General features: G+C 40.8%; 1 protein-coding gene across 1 annotated transcript in view; it reads left to right on the top strand.

Moving 5' to 3' along the window:
* The first annotated feature begins 3,331 nt into the window (after positions 1-3,331).
* The window catches only part of LOC118395212 (contactin-associated protein-like 2), a 67,709-nt gene continuing 49,276 nt past the window's right edge, over positions 3,332-21,764 (top strand). The window contains exons 1-6 of the mRNA XM_035788964.2: positions 3,332-3,624; positions 15,334-15,444; positions 17,637-17,830; positions 19,082-19,229; positions 20,412-20,612; positions 21,042-21,226. Coding sequence (XP_035644857.2) covers positions 3,543-3,624; positions 15,334-15,444; positions 17,637-17,830; positions 19,082-19,229; positions 20,412-20,612; positions 21,042-21,226 — 921 coding nt within the window. The 5' untranslated portion in view covers positions 3,332-3,542. The remainder of the gene's footprint in view (positions 3,625-15,333; positions 15,445-17,636; positions 17,831-19,081; positions 19,230-20,411; positions 20,613-21,041; positions 21,227-21,764) is intronic.

Here is a 21,764-nt window from a genome sequence, read left to right on the forward strand (position 1 = left end):
TACTACCCTTTTCCTAAAGGATAAAGCGGCTATTCCCTTGGCAATTGACAGAATCAAGAAATGTTCTATGGCCTCTGGGTTGACTCTCTACCTTAACAAATGTGATCGCATGCCAATTCATTGCTGTGACTCCGTCAACATTTCCCCCATACCTGTTAAAAAGGAAGGTAAATATTTAGGAATTCTTATCACAAAATAAATTCAGATAGAGAATCTTTAAACATTGATAATAGGATTAATTCCATGAGAGTTTCATTAAGTGTCACGACTTCCGTCGAAGCCAGTCCCTCTCCTTGTTCGGGGGGCGTGTGGCGGGCGACGTCACCGGTCTTCTAGCCATCGTCGCTCCACCTTTAATTTTCCATTTATTTTGTCTTGTTTTCCTGCACACCTGGTTTACGTCTCCTCATAATTACTATGTGTATTTAGCCCTCTTTTCCCTCCATGTCTGTGTGGGGTATTGTTTATTTGTCGAGGTTGGCACGTTTCCGGCTGGTTTGCACCAGGTTTTATGTATACCTGTGTTTTGTGGCAGCCTGTACTTTGTACTTTGTTTGTGGTACTTTGTGTTGTTTTGGGCATTTGGTTTTGGTGATGCTGTTGCATTCTGGTCTTACTATTTGCCTAAGTAAAGTGCTTCGTGTTCACTCATCTCTGCTCTCCTGCGCCTGACTTCCATGCACCAGCTACACCCATCGTTGACATTAAGTCAGTGGCTGCAATGTGATATCTCAATTTTGCGTCGTATTCTTTTGTCCAAGACAGATGGTTTATCTCGAATCATTTACCAAAGTCAATCCCTTTTTCTTTCTTCTGATAACATTTTTTAAAAGTAAATTCTGTTATATTTAGATTTGTTTGGAAAAATAAAATGCATTATATTTGGAAATCACAATTAGTGAATGACTATGATCGTGGAGGTTTGCAGGCTATTTATTTTGAGTCGTTAGTGGGTGCTTTTAAAATTAAATAGTTGAAATTATGTCTGTCTAATCCTACCTCAATGTGGTATCATATCCCTAACAGTCTGGCTAATCAACTTGGTGGACTTGATTTCCTAATGAAATGTGATTTTGACCCTCCAAAATTACCTGTGAAATTGTCTAAGTTTCAGCAGCAAATATGTTTTTTTTTTAGAAAATGATATTCAAGCACATTTTTTCGCCCCACAAAATATTGATTTGTAATAATATAATTATTAAAATTAATAGGAAATCCATTTTCAAAGGTCTTTGGTTTGACAAGGGTAGTCATGTTGTATGTGATTTGGTAGACAACACTGGGGAGTTTTTGCCGTTTGATGAGTTCATTGGTAAATGTCAGGTTAATATTACTGAGAGAGAATATATGAAGGTTTGCAAAGCAATTCCACTTCCTTTACTTGGACATATTAAGAACACTTTGTTATATTATGAGGTTGTTCTCTCTTTTCTAAGTTTACAAATTAATGACTTGAAACTTTTGGATAAAAAATGCAACAATAGGTGGATACGATTGGCAGTTAATGAAGTAATTTTTGGTGATTATAATTCAATATATTGCTATGGAAGTGACCAACCCATGCTGTGGTCAAAAGCGACTACCTTTTACCTTACTTGTCCAGTTATCCCAAATGTTAAAGAAACTAATTTTAAAATATATTCTTCTACCCTGTTAATGATTTCTTTCACAAAAGATTACATTTTTACAAAATGCCTTGTGTTTTTTGTTCCTCTGATTCCGAATCTATAGAGCATTTATTTTTCATGCTGCCATTCTAGTTAAATGGATTTAAATTCATGAATGATTGTGTATAAAATCTCCAGAATTACCTACACTACCGTTTAAAAGTTTGGGGTGACTTAGAAATGTCCTTGTTTCTGAAGGAAAAGCACATTTTTATCCATTAAAATAACATCACATTGATCAGAAATACAGTGTAGACATTGTTAATGTTGTAAATTACTATTGTAGCTGGAAACTGATAAAAAAAGGAATGTCTACATAAGCGTACAGAGGCCCATTATCAGCAACCCTCACTCCTGTGTTCCAATGGCACTTTGTGTTAGCTAATCCAAGTTAATAATTTTAAAAGGCTAATTGATCATTAGAAAACCCTTTTGCAATTATGTTAGCACAGCTGAAAACTGTTGTTCTGATTAAAGAAGAAACTAAACTGGACTTCTTTAGATTATTTGAGTATCTGGAGCATCAGCATTTGTGGGTTCGATTACAGCCTCAAAATAGCCAGAAACAAAGACCTTTCTTCTGAAACTTGTCAGTCTATTCTTGTTCTGAGAAATTAAGACAATTCCATGTGAGAAATTGCCAAGAAACTGAAGATCTCATACAACACTGTGTACTACTCCCTTTACAGAACAGCGCAAACTGGCTCTAACCAGAATAAAAATAGGAGAGGGAGGCCCCGGTGCACAACTGAGCTAGAGGACCAAATACATTAGAGTGTCTAGTTTGAGAAACAGACGCCTCACAAGTCCTCAACTGGCAGCTTCATTAAATAACACCCGCAAAACACCAGTCACAACATTAACAGTGAAGAGGCGACACAGAGGATGCTGGTCTTCTTGGCAGAGTTGCAAAGAAAAAGCCATATCTCAGACTGGCCAATAAAAAAAAAAATATTAAGACGGACAAAGGAACGCAGACACTGGACAGAGGAACTCTGCCTCGAAGGCCAACATCCTGGAGTCGCCTCTTCACTGTTGACGTTGAGATCAATGTTGACATTGAGACATTTATAAGTGACCCAAAACTGTATGTTTATCTTTGCTGATGTTAAATGGCATTATGCTTATCCTTGTAATTCCGATCATAACTATTTTATTAACATTATTATTCTCCTGGCCAAATATTATATTCACAAATGTAAATGAGGTGGAAAAATGTCTTATTTTGTATTTTTTTCATTGAACTGTTGCAATTTTATAAATCTCTCAAACTTGTGAAACTTAAAAAGTTGGAAAAATTATGAGAAGTCATGTCTCTGAATGTCTGTTAATGTCTGATTGCCTTGCCACATATTATTGATGTCCTGAATTAATCTTTTGTTTGGGGGCTCGCCTGGTGTTCTATTATTACATTTTATTCACAGGAGTGTCGCTGTATTGATGTGTGTTATTGTTATTATTGCTGCAATAATTTTTTTTATTTTTTATACAGTATATAAATAAATGTTTTGTGGACCATACCATCATCACAGAAATATAGGGGAACGGCAAGGCAATTTCCAATTCAGCACCTGGCAACGATTCTTCTGTATGTCCAATCATAATTATAAAGATAGTATCCGACAATACCGTTAGATGTAATGGGGTAGTGCGAACAAAAAACTGTTTTGCTCGGTGACACGAGAGGTAGCGAATATTGCGCACAGGCATGTAACTAGCCGCTTGGTAGCAGCCACTTTCTATATAGCTAATAAACCATTATCTGGATAGCTGTCTTCAGCTTGCTTCCGCCTGTAGAGGCGGGTAATGAAACATCCATAGGCAACGGAAAACACAACTTGCCAAAATTTGCTTTGTTTCAAGCTTTATTTAAATATGCTTCCGGGAAAGGAGCTAACGTTACTGCTCTGGATCTTCAGTCGCTTCAGCAGCCTCAGCGCGGCATCTTCAGCATCCCGTAAGTAGGCTATTAACACACACTGTAGCCTATATGGTATGCGCTTTGCTACGTTGCTTTGTGCTCTTCTTGTTCAGGACCAGGGCATTGCAGACTAAGTGTTATGCGTCAAAGTGTTTACTACTTCGGCATCAGACCCGCTTCGAAGACATGGCAGTATAATTATTACCGGTGTTTATTTTCAGTAATATAGAATCGTATGTTATTGTATTTATTAAGGGGGGCGCTATGCTGCTTATAAGCTACCTATGCCTCCTTGTTTCGCTCATAGCCTAGAGATAGATCCTAGATGATGCTGAATGGCAGGATACGGTAGGCTATAGGCTACGTTTGGTGTCAAAATTATTTATCATTGATAGATGTTTCTGCCACTTTGTTTCTGTGGAGTGCGGTTCTTATTACAACGCACTGCAGGATTGTTTCTTTTTTTTTTTAATTAAGACAAATTCGAGTCTCCGAAAAGTTTAATTAAAAATGTAATTATAACAGGCTAGATTAGGACGCCTACTGTGTTCTTATATAATTGATGGGTGTATATGAATAAGCTTGAGTGTACATGAATAAGATTGAATGCACAAGAACATCAATAGGCTATGATTGATATTATCATCATACATGTTTTAGGAAGTAGGTGTTCATGCTTTGCTCTTTATGCTACCCTGTTAAACACAGGACTGAAACAGATGTAGTGATGGCTGGAAGAGAGTACTGGTCTCATGTGACAGGCACTTTAGATGTCCCTGTTAAACATTAAGACCTGTTGACCTGCAAGCAAAGCCATCATTTAATAAATATATACAGTACAACTCAAAAGTTTGGACACACCTACCCATTCCAGGGTTTTTCTTAATTTTTACTATTTTCTACATTGTAGAATAATAGTGAAGACATCACAACTATGAAATAACACATGGAATCATGTAGTAACCAAAGAAGTGTTAAACAAATGTAAATATATTTGAAATTTGAGATTCTTCAAAGTTGCCACCCTTTGCCTTGATGACAGCTTTGCACACTCTTGGCATTCTCTCAACCAGCTTCATGAGGTAGTCACCTGGAATGCATTTAAATGAACAGGTGTGCCTTGTTAAAAGTTCATTTGTGAAATTTCTTTCCTTAATGCGTTTGAGACAATCAGTTGTGTTGTGACAATGTAGAGGCGGTATACAGAATATAGTCCTATTTGGTAAAAGACCAAGTCCATATTATGGCAAGTACAGCTCAAATAAGCAAAACGAAATGAGAGTCCATCGTTACTTTAAGACATGAAGGTCAGTCAATGTGGAAAATGTCAAGAACTTTCAACGTTTCTTCAAGTTCAGTCTCAAAAACCATCAAGTGCTGTGGTGAAACTGGCTCTCATGAGGACTGCCACAGGAAAGGAAGACCCAGAGTTACCTCTACTACAGAGGATAAGTTCATTAAAGTTAACTGCACCTCAGATTGCAGCCCAAATAAATGTTTCACAGAGTTCAAGTAACAGATACATCTCAACATCAACTGTTCACAGGAGACTTTGTGAATCAGGCCTTCATGGTTGAATTGCTGCAACAATAAATAAAAAACACTACTAAAGGACACCAATAAGAAGAAGAGACTTGCTTGGGCCAAGAAACACGAGCATTGTACATTAGACTGGTGGAAATCTGTCCTTTGGTCTGATGAGACCAAATTTGAGATTTTTGGTTCCAACGGCTGTGTCTGTGAGACGCAGGGTAGGTGAACGGATGATCTCTGCATGAGTGGTTCCCACAGTGAAGAATGGAGGAAGTGTGATGGTGTGGGGGTGCTTTGCTGGTGACACTGTCAGTGATTTATTTAGAATTCAAGGCACACTTAACCAGCATGGCTACCACATAATTCTGCAGCGATACGCCATCCCATCTGGTTTGCGCTTAGTGGGACTATCATTTGTTTTTCAACAGGACAATGACCTAAAACACACCTCCAGGTTGTATATGGGATATTTGACCAAGAAGGAGAGTGATGGAGTGCTGCATCAGATGACCTGGCCACCACAATCGCCCAAACTCAACCCAATTGAGATTTTTTGGGATGAGTTGGACCGCAAAGTGAAAGAAAAGCAGCCAACAAGTGCTCAGCATATGTGGGAACTCCTTCAAGACTGTTGGAAAAGCATTCCAGGTGTGTCCAAACTTTTGACTAGTACTGTATATTGTGTGTATACGTGTCATTCACCTGTACATGTATGTGTGCAAGAGAGACATTGCGATACCCCGAAATGCCTTGAGATGAGTCCCAGGACACAAGTAAATAAACAACAAACTGAAATAAAACAAAAAAAGGAGATAATTCACACAGAATCGGGACTATTTGTCATTATATTTGTCTATTCAGCTATTTTTAACAGACAATACATAGTGGCAAACTATCTGATAATTGTAAGTGGAAGTGGAAAATTGAGAAAATATGGACTACGCCAAGACTCAGTGAGCACAGCCTGACCAATGACCATTTTGACTGGCCTTCACAGGCAGACTTGACTACACGCTGTGCTCACTGAGGATGAGTGACATACTAACACACTCATGCTAACACTGTGGGGAAACTATGAGTGAGAGATACATGGGGAGAGAGAGGCAGAAGGAGAGTTTGTGCTTTTGTGTCAGAGGTTTGTATTTAACATATCTACTGAACACATTATTGAATTGTTTTCCTCCAGCCTGCACTGACCTTTCACTACTTGTATGAGTGGAGAGGCAGAGATTTAGATTCAGGTTTAATGGGGTTTTATTTCAGCTTTCTGAATGTCTCAGATCAGATTAAGCTGTAAACCTCTTGGTTACCTTATCTACATATTTATACTGTGTGTTAGCCAAATAATGAACTACTATGGAAATATTATTATTATTGTCGCAGTTTCCCTGACCGGTTATCAAGTTATGTATGTGACTTACCTGGTTAAATAAAGGATTATAAATTATAAAGGATTATAAATTAAAACCAGAATCGTGCCTTGTGTCAATGACGAGGGAAGCCAGGGACCCATCAGCCTTGACTTCTGTTGATGTCTCTGTGTTGACCTTTGTGATCTATAGGTACCTCTGGGACATAAAGACAGACTCATTGTGGTCAAGTGGCTTTGTGCCACATTTGTGCCTCAATGATTTTATACAGTGTAAAAAAAAAAGTGTCAAAGTTATTGATCATTATAAACTGGGTGGTTAGAGCACTGAATGCTGATTGGCTGACAGCCGTGGTATATCAGACTGTATACCACGGGTAAGACAAAATATTTATTTTTACTGCTCTAATTATGTTGGTGAACAGTTTATAATAGCAATAAGGCACCTCGAGGGTTTGTGGTATATGGCCAATATACCACGGCTAAGGGTTGTATCCAGGCACTCCGCTTTGTGTCATGCATAAGAACAGCCCTTAGCTGTGATACAGTATATAGGCCATGTACCACACCCCCTCGGGCCTTGTTGCTTAAAGATAACAGGCAATATATCGTATAAACATTTTAAAGATCACGTGAAATTAAAGCTTAGAATTAATCACTTAATTCATGAGACTCAATTGACTTTCCCTGGCTAAAGGATTTAGATAAATCAAACTCTGAGTAATGCAATTTGGCCCACTAAAAGGAAATACATTTGAAAAATGAACCCAGTCAATCCTCACTAAAGTAGCTCAGAGACCTGCATGGAGAAGCCATAGGGAATAGACCAAAAACAAATCAGGTCTCTCTGTAGTTCACCAAACTAACTTTAAAAACAGACTCATCGTGCACATTTGGAGCATAATGCACTGTAATATAAACATTTGGCACAATAGAAAGAGGACTATTACTATGTGTGAAAGAGAGACTACTCCTTACAAATGCTGTACGGGTTTCAACTCTGCTCTGGTGACTCGAAACAACAAAATGTTTCCAATAATATTGAACTGAAGCTGCTGCCAGGGTCATGTAAGTAGGGAAATAATGATTGCGTCTCCAGATATTAATCTTGCTGCATATCCCCCTGTTTGAGAATGAACCTCTAGATTGGTGTTTTTTTGTTAGGCAAATGAGAAAGCTCATTAAGATTCGGGACACCTGCCATCCTGATTTGTCAAACCATGTGACGCACTTACCGTGACCCTCCCCCTATTCTACAGGCTCCTCCTTTTGTCCACTCCTGATGGACACCTCCAGAACAAAGACCTGCCCAAAATCAGACCCCAGAATATCAAAAACACAACCACACCATATCTCCGATAAAATGTTGGGCTGTTTTTTTTGCCACATTCACTGGTGTTGCACATATGGTGACAGCTTGGCTCCTATACATGCGTCTCTGAAGTGATTGCGCATTTATCCCATGTTGTTTGCAGTTGAATTGGGATGTGAGGTGAAAATAGTAGGAAACACTCCCAGTCCCAATGTCTTGCCATGGCTGATTGCCGGTCATAACTCTCTGCGTGTGATTGTGAGGGGAATCACTGGGGTTTCTGAGTCCCAGAAAGAGCAGATTATAAAGGAAGCACTCGTGCACTCGCTTTCAGGCAGCAGACCTCCCCCGTGGATCACTAGCTTTTGACAGAACATGTTCTCATTCAAAATCAGTATTCATTTGTGAGCGCCGCGGGCAGATGCTGTGTTCAGTCTGATTGGGTCGAACAAAGAGAGGGAGCTGAGGAGGGAGCCATTCAAAGCCTAGCTCAGTCATTACCACTTGAATGGGGATGGGTTTGAGAGGCATAATTGACAGCGTTCACAACAAAAGTAATCACAACATTTGGAGTGTCAGTCAGTCCGACTCTCAAGATTACTCCCAACCCTGGAATCAGAGATTAAAATCATATAACATTTTAACAACGTCATCATTTTAGGAGGCTACATTTTTTCCTGTTCATTGTTATTAGCTGAAGTTGAGTTAGCTAAATATTGGAAATCGAATAGCTTTGTTTATCACAAAAGCTTCAGGGGCTTAACTTAAAGCCTGCTGCTCTTGTGAATGGAGTGATCCAAAAACATGGCTTTGTATGAAATCTATTATTAAATAAAGCATGCACAATGATGTAGTCCCATATTGTATTTATGTAGTCCCATATTGTATTTTGAGCTTCGTTCTGTATTAAACCGGATCCTGTTTGAAACATGGTGTTTATGCTATGTGGGGATAGTTGAGTGTGTTTGAGTTTGGCCCCATTGCCTCTAAATTAAGGAGGTCCGTATGGGACTAACCCTGTCTCTGACACAGATCTTTAGGCACATAACTCTGTTTAAAGCATCTGCTCTCGTTTACTGTTAAAGAACCTGTCTTATTAATTAATCCTTGTCCCCTTTTTATTGCACATTTAAACGGAATGTTTTTCATAGATGTAGCAGCAGTATGGTGGTATAATGTGTGATTGTTAAATGATGCATACAGATAATTGTATGAGAAGAAGGCGTTAAGAGTTTGAATTCATTTCAGAGTTCAGATCTAGTATGGGAGGGGGGGATTTTTAAAACATTTTTAAACAAAACATTTTTAATTGAGCTTGTAAGACATATCCCTGAGGAGACTGTACTGCAGCTCTCAGAGGCAATAACAAGCATTCCCGGGATTTAAGATTCTTACTACATAAAAAGATGACTACTTGGTGTGAACCATGTCATGTTCCTCTATTCGAATGAGCTTTTTGATGAACCTCTCCCCGTATTCATTCAGACTCATGTTCACTGATATCATATCTCCCCCGGCATTACGTGCAACGAGGAGTTCATATTAGGTTTAGACCCACGCAGTTTATGTCTGCAATTATAATATCATTATTTCCCTGGTTATTCCAGTTCTTAGATGGCATTTATTATTGATCAATGTCACACTTTTCTCTGGCAGAATATCATATGTGATTTGGATGAAGAGTTTGCCTCATCAAATTATCGTAAGGATGCCACACCAAAGACTGTAGGCAGGGATAAATAACTATATAGCAGTTACAGATGTAACAAATGGACAAACGATGTCCTGTGTCTGAATTGGCAATGATCAAGTGCTGTATGTGCTTCTAGCAGTGTGGTAGTAAGAGGCAGCTTCATGAGAGTTATTTAAACACTCAAAAAGCCTCAAATATCCATTTGCTATGAAGGACAGGAGGAGGTGGAGCGAGCGTGTTTAATTTTATGCTTGGCTACTCTCTTCGCAAATCTCACAGGGAAGGCTTCTAAGAGCTTGTTGCTTTTGTTAATACTAATCTAGAGGCAAGGAAATGTAAAAAAAAGTATATATAAGTCAATTTGACTGGCATGTAAAACATGTAATTTGAAGCAGAATTGCTTCTCCGTGGATAAGAATTAGTCAAATTCTGATTTGCTAACACATCACACAATTTTTCTCCCTGTTCTCTGATGTTTTAATGTGTTCTACAATACAGTTCAACATTCAAACATCACTCTATCAAACTTCCTAGCGGAGTAAATGATTTGGCTTCTTTAATTTTCCACTCAGAGGGATCAGACTTGGTGCTCAATGAGAAGTGGGCAATTCATTGTCACAGCAGAATGAAAGTACAGTAATGGTCGCAATGAGAATAATTATTCTTAGAGCTTCATTTGCTGATATTGTGAAGTAAAACTGTTCTGACTAACACTTTACTTTTCTACTATTAGATGAATCCTGTGAGCAAGTGTCCTTGGCTTTTCAGGGACATACTGTTTAGTATTGTCGGCACGTGTGGTGTCATAGAGACATTCACTTATTAGTGTCTAAGAATAACAGGAGAAGAGAAGGACGGAAGCCAAAAGACATCAAATTTCAAAGTTCTTCCAATTTTCTCTCTCTCTCTCTCTCTCTCTCTCTCTCTCTCTCTCCCTGTCCCTCTCTCTCTCTCTCCTCTCTCCTCTCCCCTCTCTCTCTCTCTCTCTCTCTCTCTCTCTCTCTCTCTCTCTCTCTCTCTCTCTCTCTCTCTCTCTCTCTCTCTCTCTCTCTCTCTCTCTCTCTCTCTCTCTCTCTCTCCTGTCTCTCTCTCTCACTCCTGTCTCTCTCACTCTCTCTCTCTCTCCTGTCTCTCTCACTCTCTCACTCCTGTCTCTCTGTCTCTCTCACTCTCTCACTCCTGTCTCTAACATTGGAGGTGACAAAACATGCCATTCCATTAGTTTAAGCTCCGGTCATGCTCCAATAACAGCTTGGCTTCAGCCAAGGCTCAGGCTGTGCTAATAAGTCCCAGAAAGCCAGAATCTCCACAGTGGCAGATTGAATCTAACCCATTACTTGTGTTCCCGTGTGAGGCCAGCGAGCAGGCTGATTAACATGCCACACTTCTCAGTGTAGTAGCAACTCTGCCATTGTGTCACTGACCTTAAGCGCAGCAAATTAAAGGAGCATGGTGGACCAAATTCATTAGCCTATCCCCATCAACATTGTGTTGCCTATTTAGGAGGCTTCCAGTTCTAAATTGCTTTATAAAATGAAAAAATGACATGTCTGGCTGTAGGCCTCAGGCCTAATTCGATGACAGCTAGTAGGCGTGTGGCGGTAGTCACCAGTAACCACATTACCACTGCTCAATGAGGTAGCGCTTTGCCACCCACTAACGTTCTGTGTAAATAGATATGGTATTATAGGCCTAGTTCCAAGTCATGTAACTATAACAAACTGCCTACCGGTATTCTCTGCTAAAACACAACTCAGCAGCTCATGTACTGTTAGACAAGAAATTAGCAATTAGGAAAAGGTGCCGATGTACAGAATAACCAGCTACCATTTTCCAACATTAGCTCCCCTCTAGTCATTGCGCTCAATTAATTTGTTTTGGTGTAACTCCAATGTTTGTTGATGTTGTGCTGCGGTAGCCTCAAGGCTCCTGGAATGATTGTCACTACATTTAAGGAAAATGTGTAGGGCCAGTCCCAGACATGAGATGAGTGGACCTTGCTGTAGCTGATGATATCGAAAGTTTTCGTGCTCTTAGCGGAAATGAGGCTATCACAGGAGACAGCACTCAGGCGCTATTGCCAAATCAATAACGTCAGGAGTTCTAGGCTCATCCCACAGCTACAGTAGATACACAGTTGTGAGAAATGAGTTGTCAGCTTTTCTAAGCCATGCCTTTATGCACTGAGGAATTCATCTGGTTCACTTAATGTATGTTTTTAACCATCAGGGACAATCTCACTACAATAAACGATCATGATGCAAAGCTCGACTCGGCAAAGGTGTGTGTGTGTGTGTGTGTGTGTGTGTGTGTGTGTGTGTGTGTGTGTTTGTTTCAAGTTTCAAGTTTTAATGTCACATGCACAAGTACAGTGAAATGCCTTTCTTGCAAGCTCTAACCCCAACAATACAGCAATCAATAACAATGGAATACAAAAAATAACAAGATAGAACAAAAACACACAAGATATAAAAATAAGAACTAAGAAATGAAGAACACCATAAAGTAAGTAAGCATATACAGTACCAGTCAAAAGTTTGGACACATCTAATCATTCCAGGGTTTTTCTTTATTTTTACTATTTTCTTTATTGTAGAATAATACCCAGCCTGGGCAATTCAACTATGAAGACCTGATTCATGCAGTCTCCTCAGAAGAGTTGATGTTGAGATGTGTCTGTTACTTGAACTCTGTGAAGCATTTATTTGGGCTGCAATTTCTGAGGCTGATAACTCTAATGAACTTATCCTCTGCAGGAGAGGTAACTCTGGGTCTTCCTTTCTTGTGGCGGTCCTCATGAGAGCCAGTTTCATCACAGCGCTTGATGGTTTTTGAAACTGCACTTGAAGAAACTTTAACTTGACTGCCTTCATGTCTTAATTAATGATAGACTGTCATTTCTATTTGCTTATTTGAGCTGTTCTTGCCGTAATATGGACTTGGTCTTTTACCAAATAGGGCTATCTTCTGTATACTACCCCTACCTTGTCACAACATGACTTGCCACAACACGACTGCATTAACAAGACACACCTGTTCATTTAAATGCATTCCAGGTAACTATCTCATGAAGCTGGTTGAGAGAATGCCAAGATTGTGCAAAGCTGTCATCATGGCAAAGGGTGGCTACTTTGAGAATCTCAAATATAAAATGTTTTTGTATTTTTTTAAACACTTTTTTGGTTACTATATGATTCCATATGTGTTATTTAATAGTTTTGATGTCTTCACTATTATACTACAATGTAAAAAAATAAGTAAAAATAAAGAAAAACCCTGAAATGAGTAGGTTTGTCCAAACTTTTGACTGGTACTGTATACAAGGTCAGTACCAGAACCATATTTACAATGTGTAAGGATACTGTATCGATAGAGGTAGATATGTATAGGGTTAAGGTGACTAGGCCACAGGATACATGATAAACAGAGTAGCAGCAGCGTATATGATGATTGTATGTGAGTGGGTGTTTGTACAGTCAGTATAAATATATGTGCATATTATGTTTGTTAGCAAATGATAGAGTGAGTGTTTGTATGTGTGTTGGAGTATCAGTGCGCGTAGTGTGTAGGGCACTATGAGTGTGCATAGAGACAGTCAAAATTAAGAGTAAAATACAAAGCTCAACTCATATAGTCCCTGTAGCCATTTTTTATAGCTATTTAGGAATTTTATTGCATGGGGATAGAAGCTGTTCAAGAGCCTGTTGGTGTCAGACTTGATGCACCGGTACCACTTGCCGTACGGAAGCAGAGAGAACAGTCTATGGCTTGGGCGGTTGGAGTTTTAATGATTTACTTCCTTTCACACCGCCTGATATAGAGGTCCTGGATGGCAGGGAGCTCGACCCCAGTCGTGTACTGGGATGTCCTCACCCATCCTCTGTAGCACCATGCGATCGAGGTTGGTGCTATTGCCATAGCAAGCAGTGATGCACAGTGAAGATGTTCTAAATTGTGCAGTTGTAGAACTTTTTGAGGATCTGAGGGCCCATGCCAAACAATTATAAGCTCCTGAGTGGGAAGAGGCGCTGCCATGCCTTCTTCACGACTGTACGTGCATGGACCATTTCATATGTTTAGTGATTTGGAATCAAAGGAACTTGAAGCTCTCGACCCGCTCCACTACAGCCATGTCGATGTGGTTTTGGGTGTGCTCGCCCCCCACTCCCTTTCTTGGTCTTACTGACGTTGAGGGAGAGTTTGTTGTTCCGGCTCCACACTGCCAGGTCACTGACCTCCTCCCTGTAGGCTGTCTCATCATCACTGGTGATCAGGCCTACCGCACCGTGTGTGAGCGAGAGTGTGAGTGTTAGCACACAGCACAATATTTGCACACAGATGATGAGTAAAACTCCATCAATACTCAGCAGATGACAAATCTGGCGTGAAGAAAACATCCTAATGCCACAGCTACAGTATCGTGATTAACGTTCTCTTTGCACTTTCAAGTGCTTCTCTCAAAAAGTTGTTGACAAAATGTGTCTTGGAAAGTAGGGGGTTATTTTCTGGCAATGTTTTTCAACTCCCTTGGAGACCAACGTTTTCATACGCCAAGAATTGCCTGATTTCTTGGGTCTTAGAAAGTGTTTGTTGCGTTGATACCTTATTTTCTGTTGTGAGGCGCTACATTCCCTCTTCACCTGTCAAAATACAAAGAGCAAATTACTTGTTTGTTCTTTCATGTTTCCATCAAATAGCAAGCGTTCCTTCTTTGTCAGTCAGGGCAGACACGTTGATAGAAGCAATTTTCTGTTAAATGTTATTCGAGGCAAATGAAGGGATAGTAACAAACAATCTATGTAACTCAATAGGTACTCAGCTGTCCAGCAACATTAATAATGCAGGTGATTCAGTTCCCCACAATAACTTTGGTCCAATGTTTACTGGTCATTTCATAGTCTGTGATTGCACAGGGAAATACTGACACAATTCCTGCATGTTATTTATCAAGCAGGGTTGGATATATAGGGAAACCTCAGGAATTGTTATACAGAGAAAAGTTATACAGCTAGTTCTTCTAGATCAAGTTAGCAGGTAGGACGTAGCTACATCATTAAAGGTAGTGAGGGCGCTGTGTAACCTTTCCTGAAGTCCACGCAGTTGTTTTTGAAGTCTATAAAATGTATCTGGCTTATGGCTACAGATTCAAGAGTGCTAATTGACTTTTGGAAATGATGTTGACCTCCTCAGCTCCATTTAAACATGAGTGGTGCGTGTTGATTTGGAGGCCTCTAGTTAATTAGATTGTAGAGAGTGTGAAGAGAGTTCTGAAATGCAGCCCCAAATTCTAACCCTTGACCTCTGTAGCAAAGTAAGACTGAGTCATCAGCACAAATTGCGATAAGAGTCTGTTGGAGTCTATGGAAAGTTATTCATTAAGATTGAGTGTGTCTATCAATCAAGATCAAAAGTGTCTACCAGGAACATAACAGGCTGAAGGTTAGATGCTAAGCTATTCATGTATTGCTATTGATGTGTTCAATAATAACCAAAATGGTCAGGAAACCAGACAGAAATTGGCCTTGCCATATTCATTGGACAGACATATTGTACTTATATTGAATGGCATTTGGCTTCCAATCATTACCACCAAGGAACTGCTATTGAAAAGGGTGTGAATGGGAAGACGTCTCATGGACGTTTCTCATAATGTCTCTCCAATACATATAATGCTCTCTGTCTATGTTTGAGCAGTATATGAAGTAATGTAAAATACAATTATAAGGAAGAAAATAACACTGACTCAAATAAGTTGTTACAACATGCTGAAGTGTCATTTTATGAGACGATGACTCGTTCTCCCCTTGTCTGTGTCTTGTGTTTTGTGTTGCCCTCCAGGGAAATGTGATGAAGCGTTGGCCACACCACTCTCTCACACAGCTTTTACCAGCTCTTCTGTGTACTCCAGTGGATATGGGGCTGGATACGCAAAGCTCAACAGAAGAGGAGGTATTAACAACTGAAACCCTAAGCTTTTATTCTGATCATCTCTGGTGATTATTTTAAGCCGCAGTCTCATTCACTTCACTCACATATTGTTTGCCACATAGGAGCAGAGGATACTGATGTTTCTAAACTCAGCGAAAAAAGAAACGTCCTCTCACTATCAACTGCATTTATTTTAAGCAAACTTACGTGTAAATATTTGTATGAACATAATAAGATTCAACAACTGAGACGTAAACTGAACAAGTTCCACAGACATGTGACTAACAGAAATTGAATAATGTGTCCCTGAACAAAGGGAGGTCAAAATCAAAAGTAACAGTCACTAACTGGTGTGGCCACCAGCTGCATTAAGTACTCCAGTGCATCACCTCCTCATGGACTGCACCATATTTGCCAGTTCTTGCTGTGAGATATTACCCTACTCTTCCACCAAGGCACCTGTAAGTTCCCGGACATTTCTGGGGGGAATGGCCCTAGCCCTCACCCACCGATCCAACAGATCCCAGATGTGCTCAATGGGATTGAGATCCGGGCTCTTCGTTGGCCATGGCAGAACACTGACATTCTTGTCTTGCAGGAAATCACGCACAGAACGAGCAGTATGGCTGGTGGCATTGTGATGCTGGAGGGTCATGTCAGGATGAGCCTGCAGGAAGAGTACCACATGAGGGAGGAGGATGTATTCCCTGTAACGCACAGCATTGAGATTGCCTGCAATGACAACAAGCTCAGTCCGATGATGCTGTGACAAACCGCCCCAGACCATGACGGACCCTCCACCTCCAAATCGATCCCACTCCAGAGGCCTCGGTGTAACGCTCATTCCTTCGATGCTAAACCTAAATCAGACCATCACCCCTGGTGAGACAAAACCGCAACTCGTCAGTGAAGAGCACTTTTTGCCAGTCCTGTCTGGTCCAGTGACAGTGGGTTGTTGCCGGTGATGTCTGGTGAGGACTTGCCGATTGCGGACAGTCTGAGCACTGATGGAGGGATTGTGTGTTCCTGGTATAACCCGGGCAGTTGTTGTTGCCATCCTGTACCTGTCCCGCAGGTGTGATGTTCAGATGTACCGATCCTGTGCAGGTGTTGTTACACGTGGTCTGCCACTGCGAGGACAATCAGCTGTCCGTCCTGTCTCCCTGTAGGGCTGTCTTAGGCGTCTCACAGTACCGACATTGCAATTTATAGACCTGGCCACATCTGCAGTCCTCATGCCTCCTTTCAGCATGCCTAAGGCACGTTCACGCAGATGAGCCTGGACCCTGGGCATCTTTCTTTTGGTGTTTTTCAGAGTCAGTAGAAAGGCATTATCTTGGTATCACAGCCGTTCACCCCGCTGTCATCCAGAGGGCGAGGTCAGTACAGGTGCATCGAAGCTGGGACCTAAAGACTGAAGAACAGCTTCTATCTCAAGGCCATCAGACTGTTAAACAGCCATCACTAACATTGAGTGGCTGCTGCCAACATACTGACTCAAATCTCTAGCCACTTTAATAATTAAAAATTGGATGTAATAAATGTATCACTAGCTACTTTAAACAATGCCACTTTATTTAATGTTTACATACCCTACATTACTCATCTCATATGTATATACTGTACTCTATACCATCTACTGCATCTTCCCTATGCCGTTCGGCCATCGCTCATCCATATATTTTTACGTACATATTCTTATTCATTCCTTTACACTTGTGTGTATAAGGTAGTTGTTGTGAAATTGTTAGATTACTTGTTAGATATTACTGCATGGTTGGAACTAGAAGCATAAGCATTCCGCTACACTCATATTAACATCTGCTAACCATGTGTATGTGACAAATCAAATTTGATTTAATTTGATTTAGTGTCCTAAGTTTTCATAACTGTGACCTTAATTGCCTACCGTCTGTAAGCTGTTAGTGTCTTAATGACCGTTCCACAGGTGCATGTTCATTAGTTGTTTATGGTTCATTGACCAAGCATGGGACCCTTTACAATGAAGATATGTGAAATGATTTGGATTTTTACGAATTATCTTTGAAAGATAGGGTCCTGAAAAAGGGACATTTCTTTTTTTTTGCTGAGTTTGTGTTAAATAGTTTAAGATTTGTGTGTGGAAGACACATGCAAATAAAATGATTTGCAAGTAGGTTAGAGTTGGCTATACAAGGTTATGGAGCTGGTTTAATTGTCTCTCTCAACCCTAGGTGCTGGAGGCTGGTCTCCTGTGGACACTGATCATTACCAGTGGCTGCAGGTGGACCTGGGAACCAGGAAGCAGGTCACGTCCATCGCCACACAGGGCAGGTACAGCAGCTCTGATTGGACAATGCAATACAGACTCCTGTACAGTGACACAGGAAGGAACTGGAGACCATATCTGCAAGATGGCAACATATGGGTGAGTTAATGATTTGAACCAAAGTGAAATAACAAAGTTTTTAGTTTAAAGAGAGTCGCATCTGTACTTTCAAATGAGTCCATTAGACATTGATGATGTATCAAAGAGGTACACTACATGGCCAAAAGTGTGTGGACACCCCTTCAAATGAGTGGATTTGGCTATTTCAGCCACACCTGCTGCTGACAGGTGAATAAAACCGAGCACACATCCATGCAATTCCCATAGTCAAACATTGGTAGTAGAATGGCCTTACGGAAGAGCTCAGTGACTTTCAACGTGGCACCGTCATAGAATGCCACCTTTCTAACAGATCCGTTCGTCAAGTTTCTGCCCTGCTAGAGCTGCCCTGGTCAACTGTAAGTGCTATTCTTGTGAAGTGAAAATGTCTTGGAGCAACAACGGCTCAGCCACGGTAAGTCGCACAATATCACAGAACGGGACCTCCAAGTGCTGAAGCGCGTAGCGCGTAAGAATCGTCTGTCCTTGGTTGCAACACTCACTACCGAGTTCCAAACTGCCTCTGGAAGTAACATCAGCACAATAACTGTTCATCGGGAGCTTCATGAAATGGGTTTCCATGGCCGAGCAGCCTAAGATCACTATGCGCAATGCCAAGCTCCGGCTGGAGTGGTGTAAAGCTCACTGCCATTGAACTCTGGAGTGGAAACGCGTCCTCTGGAGTGATGAATCACGCTCTACCATCTGGCAGTCCGAAGGACAAATATGGGTTTGGTAGATGCTAGGAGAAAGCAAACTGCCTCAATGCATATTGCCAACCGTAAGGTTTGGTGGCAGAGGAATAATAGTCTGGGTCTGTTTTTCATGGTTCGGGCTAGGCCCCCCTCCCTAAATCTATAGCGTACAATGACATTCTAGACGATTCTGTGCGTCCAACTTTGTGGCAATAGTTTGGGTAAGGCCCTTTTCTGTTTCAGCATGACAATGCCCCTGTGCACAAAGCAAGGTCCATATGGAAATGGTTTGTCGAGATCGGTGTGGAAGAACTTGACTGGCCTGCACAGAGCCCTGATCTCAACTCCATCAAACACCTTTGGGATGAATTGAAACGCAGAGTGCAAGCCAGGCCTAATCGCCCAACATCAGTCCGCAACCTCACTAATGCTCTTGTGGCTGAATTGAAGCAAGTCCACATACTGTTGGCCATGTAGTGTACCTACTCAATAAAAAATGAAAAGCTAGGCTTCAGGATATGGAACCTAAATATCCTGTTTTTGTTTGCTTGCCCAGGCATTTTCTGGCAACTCCAACAGTGAGAGTGTGGTCCGCCATGATCTGCAGCATGCAGTCATAACACGCTACGTGCGCATCATCCCACTGGAGTGGAGCGAAGAGGGGAGGATTGGCCTGCGAGTGGAGGTCTATGGCTGTTCTTACTGTGAGTGAATAGCAAACATCCATGCACAATCTCATGCTACTGTATTAGTTTATTGCAATCCTTTATTAACCAGAGAAATGGAACATGGAATCTCTGAACAAGGAGCATGGAAAAAGGAATCTGAACAAGGAGCATGGAACAAGGAATCTCTTTGACAAGTGACTTTAATGCGTGCAGTTCGGATCATTTCTGTATGACGAAAATATTAGAATAATCAGGTGTTGGCCAAAATGGGCTTAATTAATACGTAAGACTGAAGGTTTAATTATCTTGGTATCATATGTCATATTTGTCAGGGGAGCGTATTAATATGCTCAGTAAAATACATTAATTGAGTCGAAATAATTAGATTACTGCTCTCCATGCCAACAGCCAAATTCACAGCTACAGGTTTTTGATAGAGTAGGAGATAGAGAACAGCTAGTTTACCTTGGCTGGTTTCTGTTGTTACCATGTACCACAGAAAAACAAGCTTGACTGATCAATTCCCTCCTTCAAAGCGTGCGCATGCCACGCTTTAAAAAGTCCCCAGCCACACAGCCCTTTGCTGTATCCATCCTATTCTGTATTACACGCTGTTGAATCTGATAGACAGGAAAAGCTGACCGTGAGAAACTTGTTTGCCCTCGTCCTTGACCAGTCCAGTTCCCCGTGGCACTTGTCCTTATACTCCATCCACAACCCTAAGATTGAACAGCAAATAGATGTAACCGAGCAGGGTCCTCTCCTGCCACCTCACCGATAGGGCTGGCTTACAGGACTGTCAGTGTTCTGAGCCCCCTGACCGCTTAAATCAGGGTAAAAAGATGAAAGCACCTTTGAAAGGAGAGAGTTGCCGCAGGGTGATATCACAATGCCGCCATGCTGCTGTCTAGGCACGTAAGCTGGCACATCTCAACAGACAGAATAGTCTTTGCAGCCAGGGTTATATGTCTTAGAGCATTTGAGTCATTTCTCCCTCAGTTGTTCTGTTCCTCCAATTATAAACAGAGAAATACGTATAAGCTGCCTCACTTTTTTACATCGCTTGTGATTGCAGTAGGTGATCTCTAAAGGACTTGTTTTTTCTTCTTAACACCCCTCTAACACATCCTGTGAATAGCCTTGACATATGACAGTAGAGGTACAGTAATTGAGGGAATATTAAGCTCTGTATCCGTTATCACCATTCGGTGACCTCAGGGGCGGATGTGATCAACTTCGAAGGCCAGGGTGTGATCTCCTACCGCTTCAAGATGAAGATGAAGATTTTGAAGGATGTCATCTCCCTGAAGTTTAAGACCACAGCCAGTAACGGTGTGCTGCTGCACGGGGAAGGACAGCAAGGAGACTATATCAGCCTGGAGCTGAAGAGATCCAAACTACTGCTCATGATCAACCTGGGTAATGGACCATTTCCAATCCTGTCTATGGGATAGCTGTGTGCATCCAAAATGGCACCCTATTCCATATTTAGTCCTCTACTTTTGACCAAATGCAGTGCACGATATAAGGAACAGGGTGCTTTTTGGGACGCACACCTAGTGTACTATAATCGCTGATAATTTAGCTTCTTATGGTGGCTACTTAGGTCAGTTGATAAAACTTGATAAAATTCCTGAGTATTTCCTAATATGACTGGCCCTTATGCATTATGCATTATACTTCTATTTCTTTTTGATGGATTTGAATATTGGTTCTTGTCAACAAGATAATTATTTATCACAGTAGCACTATTTTTATCTCACTATGTCAGCCTGTTGTTTATAGGAACATTTTCCCCTTAAGCATTTTCTTAATAAAGTTGATCTGTTTATGACTTGTAAACTTCAGGCAGCAATCAGTACGGCTCCATCCTCGGACACACCTCTGTGACAAGTGGAAGTTTATTGGATGATGACCACTGGCACTCCGTAATTATCGAGCGTTACCGACGGAATGTCAACTTTACCCTGGATCGCCACACACAGCACTTCCGCACCAACGGGGAATTTGATCATCTTGACCTGGACTACGAGGTAGGCTACAGTTATGTTGGATATTGTCTTAGTGATTCCTCCCATCGCATCCCTCCCTATCAGGGTTGTGGTCATTTCAATTTCAATTCCAGTCAAATCAGGAAGTACACTGAAATTCCAATACTCTTCAATGTTTTTCAATGAGGAAAAATGTGGAATTGGAATTTGGTTTACTTTCTGAATTGACTGGAATTGGAATGGAATTGACCCCAACCCTGGTTTATATATACATTTTGCAATATATACATTTTGCAATGTACATATCGTCTTAGTTCATTTCTTAATCCCTTCCTATAGAGTTGTATGTGTTGTCTATGTTCCTCTCTTCGCATCCCTCCCTACATTATGTAGTTGTATTGTATATCTCTAAATTATTGACACCATTGATAAAGATGCAAAAACGACTATAAAATAAATACTGAGCTATATTGTATGCTCTGAAAATGTATATTATTTTATAATAATACAGCTGCTCAAGAGAAGGTATTTTGTTTAACAAGTAATTATTGACATCCCTGTTTTCAATACCTTTCAATAC

The sequence above is a fragment of the Oncorhynchus keta genome, chromosome 15 (genome assembly GCF_023373465.1).
Source record: "Oncorhynchus keta strain PuntledgeMale-10-30-2019 chromosome 15, Oket_V2, whole genome shotgun sequence".
Taxonomy (NCBI): Eukaryota; Metazoa; Chordata; class Actinopteri; order Salmoniformes; family Salmonidae; genus Oncorhynchus; species Oncorhynchus keta.